We start from the raw sequence: 14245 nt of genomic DNA, 5'->3' as shown, positions 1-14245 counted from the left end.
GAAACTTAGCAATGTTCAACTGTTGCTTCATAAACAATGGTAAAACATAGCTACAGGATTCAATTTCTGTAGGCCTTTAAAATCAAATCAAATCAAATCAAATCAAAATGGCAGAAATTGGATGGCACCCACACTTCCCGCTTAAGAGAAACGTGTGGCATTGAATGAGAAGAATGAGATGAGCCTTTCCTCTCTCTTATGTGGTATGAACTACATCTAGTAGGCAAAAGAATAAGTCTGACTACTCCTTCACAAAATTCTCTTCAACTATTTTCTCTATGCATCTAGTGAAAAGGATAGTGCTGCAATGTCTGTATTTTGATACATTCTCTCACAAGTGTGAGAAGACAAGCGCTCATGTGCCGCTAAAATGTACCTTCTTGGCGAGGCATCTGGCAAGCTCGTTCTTTTGTGCTGTGCTATCGGCCGCTCCTGTTGGATCACTTGGGTTGATTTGGGATTCTGCAGCTTGTTTTGAGATGGCTTTTTGCTGCCTTTCCCCGCCTGAGTAGAGTGCAAAAGGCAATTCATAAACATATATGTGGAAAAACACAGATGGATCCAGTAAAGTGCTAGACGGAAGCTTTTTTTGTATTTTTAGACAACCTAAGCTTTGTGTACTCAAAGTCATAGTCCTCACTACAGTAATTGAATGAACAGAATAACGATCAGACTTTTACAGAGCTTGAATGAGCTGCACCTGGTCGAAGCAATGAGACATTGAAAAGAGGCATCACTCGGAACCTCAAGGACAAGTGTTCCCTACCTTTGTTCTCATCTTTGTCTCTAACAGAATGTAGCACACTAGTACACCAGTACCGTCTGACATTTCCCGTCAAGGTTTACATCCCAGTAAGCTTTTTGTCCTCATCAGCGTGTGAGCTAAAAGTTTCATTCAACTATTGTACTGGTAACTATTTGGTTCTTTGTGTAGGTTAAGTTTAACCCTCATTTCGTGTTAGTTTTCAGGTACACGTCCCATTTTAGCAGGTCCGTGGCAACCCATGTCTTAAATCAGCTGTAAAATATACCTTAAGCAATAATACATCATCCGTGTTATTCTCATCTCCTTGTTAGGCTTCCTTAATTGTGAAAATATAGTTTTATTTCTATTTTTGTTGTGGGTTTCTGCGCCTTTTCTCTGTCAGTATACATTTTAATTTCAATTTTGAAAAAGGTTTAAATGAACTTAAAAAGAATTATGTAAACGGATAAAAGGTTATTTTGTTACTCGACTATTACTTAGGGGTTTTTGCAACTTATCTGCTAAATATTTTTATGTTGTCATTTTGACATTATTGACTGAAATAACATCTATAGTTTTAGAGTGAGTGTTAAGGCAACAATCTACCCGGTGGAGGTTGGCTGCAAAGGCTACACACAGGCCTCCTTAAGGATACAGGATTGACAGGAAGGAAATTGAAGAGTGCAATAAAAGACCTGACATAGGAGGCTGAGCTTTTGTTTCTGGTTAAGGAGGATGGACAAGAGCTGGGTAAAGAAAACCTATACCCTGTAAACAGCCACAGTGGAGAGAGAGACAGACAGAGAGAGAGAGACAGACAGAGAGAGCTAGAGAGTGGGGAGGGGGGTGTTCGACCTCTATCAGCTGCATGGGGCAGCAGGTAGACGTCCCTGTCCCTGCTCTGCCACCAGAAGTTCTAGTGATTAAAGGAGAGAATCATTATTTGATGACCCTTGCAGCTGAGCCATGGGCACCAGAGGAGGTGTGATAGGCAGAAACGCCAAGCAGGAAATACCAACCACCTGTACATTACTTGAAGCTCTGGTGACCCCAGTAACAACTGACAACATTGCAGTTGGAGTCCAGGGTAGATGGGAGGACAACCAGGAAAGACTGAATGACAGCAGGGAAAGACCACACAGGGAGTTGGCGGCTAGTTTCTCAACCCACTAGCCTCTCAAAAGAAGGGCACCCATCTTTAACGACAGAAAACACAAGAAAGAAACAACCCACTGGCCCTCCAAAAGGCTGAATGAAAGATGGGCCTAACAGGATGAAAAACACGGTAACAACAGTTGCAACAGAAAAAAAACAATGGGAAAATCAGAGCTTCAGACAAAGAGGAGAAGATCCTGCAAAAGTGTGCTTGTGGATAGAAAAAGGAGACCACATATAGGGGGCTGCGAATCAACCAGGTGATAGCAAAGTGTGATCAGAAAGGCCCCCAGCAACCTTGCACCACACCGGCGGATAAGACAAGAGACACTAGAAGCCAGGTAAAAATCGACAGTGTGATTGGGCTCAATGTTGCTGAAAGCACAGATGATGCAGAGGAAGAAAGGCCACCAGTAGAAGCCGACCTCCAACGCAATGTTCCCTCTAAATTTTCACGGGTCTGAACGTTCACACAAAGTCGGCGAGCAACGCTTGAAACAACAGTGAGCAACCATAATCCCGAGTGTCAAGTTTTGGACATAATCCCATGTCCAAAACTTGACATCAAGTTACATTTTGCTGAGTTTCCGGCAATGCAAAATTATTTTTCTCTTTTGAATGAATTGACTCATGTTCTATTGCAAAGGTTGTACGGCCTACAAATGTTGTTTGGTCTTACAATTCTTTCACAAGATATCCATTTCTTTTTATTTCCTGATGTATTTTGTCGCATAATATTAACATTTTTGGGGGCTTATTTAGTCAGTTGTAAGATACAGAACTGTACTTAATCACATTTTTAGTGGAAGTACAATGTTGGCAACAAGATTCACTTGATATAATTGGAAATTATTTGAATGCAACACAAACTTTTTATTCTTCGTTTTTTTTCTACTTTTTTTTGAAATTCCTTTAAAAAAATATCATTGTGTTTATTTTTTCCGAGCTGTTACTTTTTTCTTTTAGTTCTCCATTTACTTTTTTCCTACATTTCTTTCTTTTCTTTTTTTCTGGCTTTTTTTCTAAATGTTTCCTTCTTTTTTCTCTTCCATTTGTTTCTTTTTTAACTACTTTTTCATTTTGGTATTTTTTTCTTTTTTGTTCTATTCCCCCCTTCCTTTAAGTCATTTTTGTGCATAATTTTACATAATATTTGGTCATGTTGGAATTAAAAAAGCAAAAACAACCTGAAGAGCCGTTTAGGACCCGAAAGAGCCGGTTCCTTTTAGTGAGCTGAGCCGAAGAAGCTGGTTCTCGACAAACTCTACTAACTTTACTCAACTTCGTTCTACTTCCACTCGACTTCAAAATACCGCATTTAGGACACAACGTCAGGGGAACCTGTGTATTTCATGCACTGTAACTTCGACTTAAGTCACTTCTTAATTAGTAATTTTGAGCCCCCATTTTTGTGCGCTGGCTAGTGCTTGTGCGCTGAGAATGTGCGAGCAGTGCGCAATTGCGCACGTGCGCAGCTTAGAAGGAACACTGCTCCAACGTGACCAGAAATACCCAGTCCCCACCATCCCACACAGAACAGAACCAAAAACAGAACACAAGAAAACCAACCAGAAGGAGTAAGATTAAATGGCCAAAGGTGAATGAGCAGGGGCATGGGAACTTTGGATACAAACCCAATAAACATGTCACAGTAAAGATTGCATAAAAACCTTCTCGGGGGACATCATATACCAAATGTGCAAAAACAGGTTTGGAGAAGTTATCCCCAAGCAGAGGACAACCACCAAGAAGATAGGGAGGAGGGGGAGGGATATCAACCAGCCTGTGCAAAGAGACCTCCATTTCCGTAGAATCTGGAGGAAGTCCACCTCTATTTGCAAGACCAAACAAACAACAGCTAAGAAGGTACAAGATCAATTACTCAATTCAAAACAAATAAATAACAACATTGAAGCAGAAGTTTCTGTGTTCGATAACTTGCAATGTGTATATGTTAAGATGCATTTGGGGCAAAAAAGTGACCCTTTTTGTGTCTTCTTTCCAGAGATATTACTTGGTTTGGTTGTACAATATTTCCAGTCCACTTATGATTTCAGATTTGCCCGTAGCCAGTGTTTTCTGGCCGGGTCAAAACCGGCCCTAACAATACAACTGTAACAATTTCAATTAGATTATTTTGTAATGTAGTGAATTTTCTTTACTTGATTTTGTTGAAATAATAACTTCTGACAAAGTCAAGAAACCTTGATGCAATTAAAAAAAATGGTATGTCAAAAACAGATCGATGGCAAGCCAAACACACGAGGAGGGTTAATAGATGCCTAAATGTAGTTCTCCACTTATTCAAATCTGTAGAAAGCTCATAGTAGCAAAAACATTTGTTCTGCAAGTAGGCAGAATCGTCTTCTCATAACAGCAAGAAAGAAATTACCCACACGGGCATTATAAATGCAATATAAACTGAAAATAAAGTGCACAGATAGATACTAGGTAATGCTAGAGCAGTAGTTCTCAACTGGTCTGACTTCAGGATCCACCATCGCACCCTTATTTCAAGACGCGATTAAAATCAGGTAAACATTTCCACTTCTTACATCATGTATTGTGCAGTTTGAACCAGATTTAGAAAAATATTTTCACGTTTTAAACAAATAAACCAGCAAACCTGAAAAAAATAGTAGTAATATCTCCTTTACTGCTCAATGAGCTGTATTTTTAAGGAAATCTAAAACGTTTTAATTCAGTTCCTACAGCTATATAACAGACTCAATATGCACGGACATAAAATGAAATTGTGCAACTACTGCAATATATATAGTTTAAAATACTCAAATTATTTACTTTTAGCAGAGAAAACGCACCCACTAAGCCCAAACAATCAAAACCGCACTGTGGGAGGAAAAATCTATATTTTTTGTAGCAGTTATCCACAAACTCAAAATACAGTTAACTTAGTAAAAAGGCACAATTTGTAATTACTCAAGTTCACAAATAAACTTTTCTTTCTAATATTCGTATCAATAGATGTTGTCTCAGCATTATTTTGCAAAGGCCTGCAACCCAATGGAAACAATTCCCCGACCCACCAGTTGAAATACTTCTGCTTCCTGTCCTCCTAAAAATTCCATATGTATAAATTCAATTGATTATAATAACTATTGAACGGTTTACTGAGATAATTATTGAACTTTATAGAAAGTTATAACCACGGAACACATCTACAACAAAATGATTTATAAAATAAACATTTCTAAAAAGAAATGTGCATTTGCGCCCCTTGTTTTACCTAAACACTTGCCACACGTTTCTGTGCACGCCACAGTCAAGGATCTTGGATAAACGCTCATACAGCTTTCCAAACGACTGCAAGTAATTAGTACACATTCAAGCAAGTGTGAAAAACGGCAGCGCCACAGCATAAGATAAAAAAGTAAAGAGGAAGAGACATAGCCGTAGCATGACCAAAGCTTCTTTCGAAATGACAGTCCAACCGGGGCAACGTTGAATATTTATGAAAAATGGAAACATACAACAGTGCAGGTGTCCATGAATTATGCAGCGATGCTGAAAAATGAACAGCACTGTAGTTGTAATGCATTTGGACGGTGTATTTTCCAAACTGTAGAATATATCTTTTTGTGCCTTGGGAAAATAGACGGTTGATGTTTTAAAAAAAAGGCCTCTTGCGCCATATGTTATTTATAACAAAAGAACCAACATGTTAATGCAGAAAGACTACAGACAGCGCCGTGAAAAAGTATTTTCCCCCTTCCTGATTTCTGTGTTTTTTGCATAATTACCACTCACAAAGTTTTTAGATCATCAGAATACATTTTAATATCACGTATAGTAAAGATAAGATCGGGCCTAAGAAATTCTGCCCAACCCTACCCGAGTCGCGGGTATATAAACCCGAACCCGCCCAAACCCGACGGATTAACTTGATTTGATAACCGAGCTCGAAATAAACCGAAGCTTTAATTCACAGCCAAAGTAAACACGAAGCTTTACTTCAGTGTGCGTACTTCAGCGCAGAACTGTGCTTTTCGGCTGGACTACGCAGCTTGGGGTTTACTTGGGGCCAAGTGCCTCAAGTCAGGTATGCACTGCAAGATGAACCATTCGGCGTAGTAGTGCAGAAGTGCGCATTTTGCAGCGAACGCAAGTGAAAGTGAAAGTGAAACTGAATGAAATGGCACCAGAAAGAAATTCGTATTCTGCAGATGACAAGCTGCAAAGATGCAGAAATGACGTCTGACGTGAGGGAGGGGGGGAGGATGAAAAAAAGCTTTGGATTTGTAGTTAAACTGATAGTTTGGTAAATGTTTTCTTTGTCTAAGTAATTACTTGAGTAAAAATAAATGCATAAATGCATTCTGTGCAGATCCTTCCCAAAGGGGGAAAAAGGTGACCAAATCGTACCATTTTTCTTCTAATTTCTGCCGAGCCTTTCACCATTTTTTTAAGGTGGCAGGGTGGGAGTAAAAATATAATGAGAAAATATAAATAATACTAATAAAAACATGTTTTTAGTGTCAACTAGTCCCTAAGTCCCTATTGACCCTTCGCGTGTCTACAACAAAAATACTACTACAGAAATGCTGCAAAAAACAACAAGTACAGAATAACTACAAAACAGGGTCCTAATATGTTATTTTGCTTTCATTCCGAAATAAAAAAAAATACTATAGAAATACTCCATACTCCTATAGCAATACTATAAAACAAAACACTACTTCAGGAATATTACAATAGAAATACTACAAAAATACAACCGGAGTAATATTACAAAAATACTAAGTAAATGCTACAAAAAGTTTACTTTGAAACCATTACAAAGTACCACAGAAATACTTTAGAAATAATGCGATGGAAAAACACCACTACAGTAACAATGTAATAAAAAAACTTACTACAGAAATATGATGAGAGAAATACAACAAAACTACTACTTGTCACGAGGCGTGGTGGCGTGGAAGGTGACCGGACCAGAACGGAGGCAGGAGGCATGAAGGGAGAACTCAAATGCGTTGACGATCCATAAGTTTTATTTAATAAAATAAAAGTCGCCCAATACTCAGGGGCAAAACAGAACAATACAGAGTTCCTCCGGCACGAACTCAACAGGACATGGCATAACAGACTAAAACATGACAAGGCATAACAGACTAAAACAGGACAAGCATAACAGACCGGGGATTGTGTATAATGAGTAATGAACCAGCCACCGCAGAGCCCACAATGCAGCCTTAAATAGCAGACCCACAATTAGTGGAACTGCTTCAGCTGTTGCCCAGAGGGCGGGGCAGACTGGTCACCAAGGCGACCGTGACACTACTACAGATGTATTATAACAGAAATACTACAAAATACTACCGCAGTAATACTACCACTATGTATATACTACAGAAATAGTACAAGAATACTACACGGAAATACTACAAATATGCTACGGGAACACTACAAAAGTATACAAAAAAATACAACTACTATAACACTACAAAAATAAATATCAAATTTAGTGTTTAAAAGAGAGACCTGATGTATTATTTTGCTTTAATTGAGAGCATTTCAAAACCAATTTTATGACACTAATTTGTTCAAAATAAATATAAGGAAATATAACATGTTGATGTATGCATGTATGTTTATTCATAAATGAAAAAATTGGGATACTGTTGGTCGCCTGGATGGGGCCTTTGTCCAAATGTTTTAACCCAATGCGGCTAGCTACTCCAAACCCATTGTTACAACAATGTGAATCAGGAATGATGTGAAACTTACATTTGGGAGATGCCAGACTGTGTGGGACGCCGGGCCCCCCATGTTGCATGGACATTCCGTGAGAGCTCAGCGCCACGAGCCGCCACATGATGGCGGTTTTGCCCGAGCCGGCATTTCCAACGATGACGGCCCCTCTTCCCTCGCAGTTGCTGGTTTTCCTCAAAACCTCATCCAGACGTGCGAAGAGCCAATCCCGGCCAACGAAGGATGTTTCCGCAGTGGCACCGGGAACTTCAAAGAGCAGCGGTTTCAGCATGATGTCCACTTGTTTGAAATGGGCTAATCTCCCTGGATAGAGTGCAGGATGAGCAGACGGCAAATATTACTCACATGGTGTAGAGGTAAGATCTTAAGCCCGAGCCTGACCCGAGCCCATCCTGAACATTAGGTCGGGTCGGGTCTAAAATGTTAATTATTATGCTCAGGTTCAGCCCAGGCTTTTCTATCACTGACTTTTTTCCAACAATCATTGTTCTTTGTTTCTTTTTCTCGGTTTTATGCATTGGAGGATCCACGTGATGGATTCAGTCCCCCTCTCGTGCAGTGCAACCCCCATCCCCGCACCCCGCGCGCCAGCATGCTTTGCGGCACGCTCGGCGGCGTACTGGGCAAAATGCTTGGGGACTGAATGCATTGCACGGATCCATGCCACACAAAGAAAAAGAAAGAAAGAAAAATGACAGGTGGATACTTTTTTTAAGTGAGAGAGGAGGACACCTTGAACAGCACACACGGTCGGGTCAATTGAATTTCCACTGCCACACCAAGTTTGGTGTTTTTTTTATTCTGGTTTCTTGCTTGGACATTTCGTAGTAGTTTTGTGACCCTTTGTTCCTTACATTTCCCGTTTGGCCTTTGTTTCTGGCTTGATGATGTCGGGATTGATATTGTTCGAACATGTGATTTGTTTTGTGACCCCTTTTTACTTTGTTACTTTTTCCTGCTTTTGTAATTAAATGCCATCCTTAATTTGAGTACTCCTGCCTCAGTTCTTGCTTCCTTTCACTTTCACTCAGTAAAACATAACAGACCTGCTTCCAATCTGGCTTCCCTGCAATTGAGCCCACCTACGCAACTGTAAGGGAAGGACCCAGGGGAGTCTTTTGGTTTCCCGTCTCGGGCCTGGTTCTTGTCTTGATGTTAGAGTTTGGTACGCCTCCTTCAACCAGAGAGTGCCAACCATTTTTGTGCACTAATGTCTTCAATCACCACACACCTGTCCCCAATTATTCTGACCATTCATCAGGACATTTTAGGCAGCACATGAGGTTGGGTTGTTTGCAATTTCACTGCCACGCCAGGTTTGGTTGTTTTTTTTTGTTTTTCATTTCTTTTTCTGACATTTTGTCAGTAGTTTTGTGACTGCTTGTTACTTTGTTCCTAACATATCCGGTTTGATCTTTGTTTTTGGTTTAGATGTTACGTTTGATTTTTTTTTTTTTGTGATTTGTCTCCTTTTTTGTTACCTGTTCCTGGTTTTGCTATTAAATACCATCCTTATTCTGAGTACCCCTGTCTCAGTTCCTGCTTCCTTCCACTTGGGTCCACCAGCAAAATGGAACAGAACTGCCTCCATTCTGGATTGCCCGCATTTGGGTCCATCCCCAAAAAATAGCATGTTTATCCTTAAAATTGGACAAAAAATGACAAAATAAAGTTTCTTCATTTCGAATCTGCCAACACAACGCAGTCATTATTGGTACAGACTCTAGAGTAATGATACCTTTAAATAAGACTGCTATTGCCACTGATACCGATACATGTCATTGATGCTCATCAAATCCTCTTTTTGAAACAATTTAAAAAATGTATATTAAAATGAAAATCTATGATAAGGTCGCTATACTTGATATGCATATTTAAAAACAGCTACCACCTCTTTGATTTGTTGCCCTCTAGTAGGCACTACAGGTCCCTTAAAACAAGGACAAACAGACTCTGAGACAGCTTATTCCCCAGGGCCATCACCATCCTAAACGAGCGCACTGAACGAGCTTGTTACTGCACGAAATCGAAAGTATATACCATGTGACTTCTTCGTTTGTTTTTTTGGTGCTGCTAAATGTTAATAGACTTCTTTTCATTTTACCATTTTTATGATGCACTGCTCTTTTTTATTCGAAAGCATTGCACTATTATAAATTAGGCCAGTCTCTAAGCACTACATTGTAAATATTTTATATTTTGCCTTTTATCTTGATAGTCTTTTTAAATTCATTATTACATGTTTACCTCGGAGTGCCATGTCTAATCTGGTTGCATACAATGTTTCACAACGTTGATATCAATGACAATAAAGACAATTCCTTTCAAAATGAATTCTTACTTGAGATCATGACTGTCCAGCGCAAATCTACACTAACACTTTGATGTTGTAACAAAATAAAATACCTTTGGTGTCCTCATTGGTGCGTTCATGTGTGTTCAGCTTGCGGACGGAGCCCCGCTGACCCCCAACCTGTTGGTTGTCCAGATAATTCAAATCTTCCAGTCTAGTGGAGCATGTTGCTGTCAAGAGATTTAAGAGAGAGAAAAGGAGATTCACAAACTGTAAAATTGCAGAACCGCACAGATGTCAAATTCATTGCTTGACCTTAATGTTGTATCCATGGAAACGTGAGGGCTAATATGTTTCGCCGTGCTGCGATTAATACTTGGTGACCTTGCTATGTCAGGAGGAGGCAAACATCATTTTTTTAGGCATCCTTCAATTTGCTTACACTGTTATAGCTCGAGACATTTTTACAAAACTGCCCAATTGAACTTCTAGTGACTAGTACGAAAGCTGTTGAAGGTCCACTCAAAATTGAACACACTTTCACATTAAAAACCTTTGTAACACTAAGGAATCACATGACAGTGAGTAGGGGTGAAATATGGCTGGTTGGATTCAACATGCAAATTTTCACCTGGGCATCTGCTCAGTTTTGTTGCCGGCAGTTTAGGCATTGGTCACATTTTGAGTTATCTTTTAAGGCAGTACAGGGTTTACAGCAGGGACGTTTAACTCCGTTTAGCTCTGGGGCCTGATCCAGAATTTCTGTTTTGAGGCGGGCCGGATCAGTAAAAGAATGTCAACTTAAAATCTTAGTTCTTTAGTATTATGCTTCCTCGTTCAGCCTACTTTAGTAGCATAACTAAAATATTATAATCATAGATGACAAGGGATATTTTTACAAAATGATTTACAAACAATGGGAAATAAATCATTTTCATGCTTGGCACTGAATGTGTTAGCTGGTTTGTTTGAACTGTTGAGTGAATGTAATTTTACACCTGAACCAACTCACCACGCCATACAAACCCAAGTGGGACCCGTAAAAATATACATTTTGCCTTAATTGTCATACTGGTTTGAAAATAATGAAAAACAAATATGAAATCAAAGTTTTAGAAGTGCATAGGCAATAAAATTAGACTACAAAAGATCAGACTACATAAAATTAAATTACTAGACTGTGCTTACTAAAATTAAGAGTATACCCTTTACCACCGTCAGAGGGAGCCTTTGGTTTGCATTAAATAAAAAATCACAACTTTTGATAGAATTGACCTAAAATAGAGACTCGGTTCTTGTTTTGACATACTCAGAAACTTAAGGCGGGCCAGATTGAAATCCAACGGGCAGGGTCCGGCCTGCACGCTGTATGTTTGACATGCCTGATGTACACTGACTCATTCAGATGGTACCAACGCCTAGATTGTTTTGGCAGCTAAAAATGTAAATTGAAAATGCATATGAAGAACATATAGTACAGTAATAAAGGAGAGAAGCTGGTTACACCCACGCCAGTCTTTGCTTTAAACCCACTTGAGTTCACGGTTCAGCTGTACTCAAAATCAAATGTAAATGAGACGTGATGGGAGTATTCAGCTAAATTATGTCATCAGCAGTGTGAAGGTTTTAAAGCATTTGTCAATAAATGTATCTATATGATAAAAAAAGTCTATATTATAAGAAAAACTAACGGGCTGTTCCTCAAGAAAAAATTGGGGTAAATTATGTGTATTGGAAAAAAACAAACGCTTTGGTCCAACCACATTGAATAGATTACATTGCTAGGCCAATCAAAATCAAGCACAGGCGCTGGACCGATGATTACCTGGCCTGACTATAATCGTGGGCATTTCATGTTTGCCTGTTGATCTCTGAGGATCCAAGGAAGCTGGAGAAGATCTCTGAGGTCTTATGGGCTTAAAGCTTTTAGCAATTTCGAACAAACCATGTCAGTAAATCCACAATATCTCGGTGCATTTATCATAATGTATAATCAGTTTGATGTCTGAAGATGCAGGTAATGGAGTGCTGCTGGATTGTATTGAATTTAATTTTCTCTATTGTCATTGATATCAACGTTGTGAAACATCGTATGCAACAAGATTTGACGTGGCACTCCAGGGTAAGCATTTAATAAAGACTTTAAAAGGTAAAAACAAAAATATTTACAACATTGTGCTTAGAGACTGGTTATAATGGTCATAAATGAAAATTAATAGAGCATCGTAACAACAGTGCAATGAAAAGAAGCGCAGTACCATTTTGCAGGAACGATAACGGGGAAAAAATGTCGCAAGATATATTTTCAGAGTTTTGTGAGAGGAACAGGTCAAAGAGGTGGTGGCCAGGGTGGGAAGTGTCTTTTTTAATGTTGATGTCATGATAACTGATTTGGATCACCTGTGGCCGCTCATTTGGCGCCAGCCGCTCCGGGCTATCTGATTGGTTCCCTGTCCCTTTTTAAGCCCAGTCCTGTCACTCTTCGGTTGTCAGTCCGTCAGCAAACCTCTTTTGTTACAAGGCAAGCATTTTTGACCCTGACTCGCGCCTGTGCCGTTTTTGCACCCTTTTTTCCACCTGGCGGTTCCTGATCTCCCCATTTGTCTCCGGCTTTGACCCGTTCTTGATCCCGACCACGTTTTTGCTCTCCTGTCCCGGCTATCGACCTGTTTTTCCATCCCTGACACCGCCATCTCCCGCTACGGAAGATCCACTTCCGTATTCGGATCACAATCTGATTGAGAGAGCAACTTGCTTCCAGCGTCCAGGATCGCGGGCACTGCCCTTCCTCTTTCTATTCAATAAACTTGTTGTTAACGATAAACATTTGGGTCCTGATTCTGCTCCGGTCGTGACAGTTGATGTCTCTGCTACGGTATCGCAGCCATCATTGTTCTATCTGTTATCTATGGAGTTTTGCAATATACAGCACGGCCTTTTGGATGTCAAATAAACACATTGAACTTTGGTAACTTAAGAATTTCTGAAAAATCCCCCATCTACAATAAAAATTGGGAAAGCTTCGGATCACGGAAGAGAATGGAGGATGGAGCGAACATCTTCAGTACGAGGTGTGAAGAGGAGAAACAGTGTGAAGGAGGTGTGGCGTGGGATGAGAAAGATTGCAGGCTAAAGACAACCCCGGCCAAATTGCTGAGTGGAGCACGGATTGGAGTCAGATGGAAAAAAACACAGTTTTAAGCCATTTTGACAACAGGTCCCCCCCCCCACAACAATGTTGACCAGCTTTTCATCCTCTACTGACGACAATGTGACTGATTACCTGCCGCCTCTTGTTGATACTTCCTCGCATTCAAAGGTTAGCTAAGCCGCTGCAACCATCAACCTTCATAATGCAAACCCTCGCACAGCTCTTGAATCACAATCAGGCGCCATGTCGGTTTTTAATTGGAAAATGAGGATGCTGCCTCAAGTCATTATAAATGACCGCCGACAAAATAAAAAGCTTTTAACTGGATATGACTGTGGACGTTTTTCAAAATACAATCACTCGCAATTAAAACACACTTTACAAAAATTACACAGGTTTAGTCCTCACAAGTAAGATAATTTAGTGTCCTGTCTCTCACTTGAAACTAGAACATTTCGAAAAATGCTAGGATGATATTGGGTTTGAGAAGGATAAAAACATGATGCTAGTCCAACAAAACTGCACAATAGTTGACAATTGTTAAGGTACAAACATTCATGCACTGGGTGTAAAAAATGGCGGCTTAGATCTTATCAATGCTGATTTGGATTTTACTGCACTAATGCAAAAACCACACACGATGCACACACCTAAACAAAAAATCGCTACTCTGAAACTAGTGAACATAATTGCCTGCACCAATTTCTATAGAAAGGACTCTTCTCACCCTGGCCACCACCTCTTTGTCCTCTTGCCCTTTGGTAGGCTCTACAGGTCCCTTAAAATTGGACTAACAGGCTCAGGGACAGTTTCTTCCCCAGGACCATTACCGCCCTAAACAAGCATGCAAAACAGTGAAAAATACACATCTTGCGAGTTGCATTGGAAAATGGGTACTTATATCTTATTTATTTACTTATTTGGGAATTTATGCTATATGTCATTGCAATACTTTTCAATGTACTACTGTTACGATGCTCAATTTCCATTGCACTATTATTACGACCTAGGCCAGTCTCCAAGCACTACCTCAAAAATATTTTTGCTCATTTACTCTGACATTCTTTATTTCGTTTTCCTTTTAAAACCCCAATGTGTTAGATTTAACCACTAAATGGCATTGTGTTATCTGGCGTTTGTCATGTTAGTCTGGCAGCAGGATGCCAGACAA

The 14245-nt window shown here is 39.8% G+C and overlaps 1 protein-coding gene across 2 annotated transcripts in view; it reads right to left on the bottom strand.

The window, feature by feature from the left end:
* LOC148367338 (protein TANC1-like) overlaps positions 1-14245 on the bottom strand; it is a 97067-nt gene that overhangs the window by 52221 nt on the left and 30601 nt on the right. For both annotated transcript variants that reach the window (XM_088334196.1, XM_088334197.1), the window contains exons 7-9: positions 10037-10153; positions 7646-7933; positions 377-504 (exon numbers count right to left, since the gene is read on the bottom strand). In XM_088334196.1, the coding sequence (XP_088190322.1) occupies positions 377-504; positions 7646-7933; positions 10037-10153 (533 nt within the window). The remainder of the gene's footprint in view (positions 1-376; positions 505-7645; positions 7934-10036; positions 10154-14245) is intronic.

The sequence above is a fragment of the Urocampus carinirostris genome, chromosome 4 (genome assembly GCF_059441175.1).
Source record: "Urocampus carinirostris isolate Australia breed hairy pipefish chromosome 4, RoL_Ucar_1.0, whole genome shotgun sequence".
Classification (NCBI taxonomy): Eukaryota; Metazoa; Chordata; class Actinopteri; order Syngnathiformes; family Syngnathidae; genus Urocampus; species Urocampus carinirostris.
This window is presented reverse-complemented; position numbering and strand designations above follow the sequence as displayed.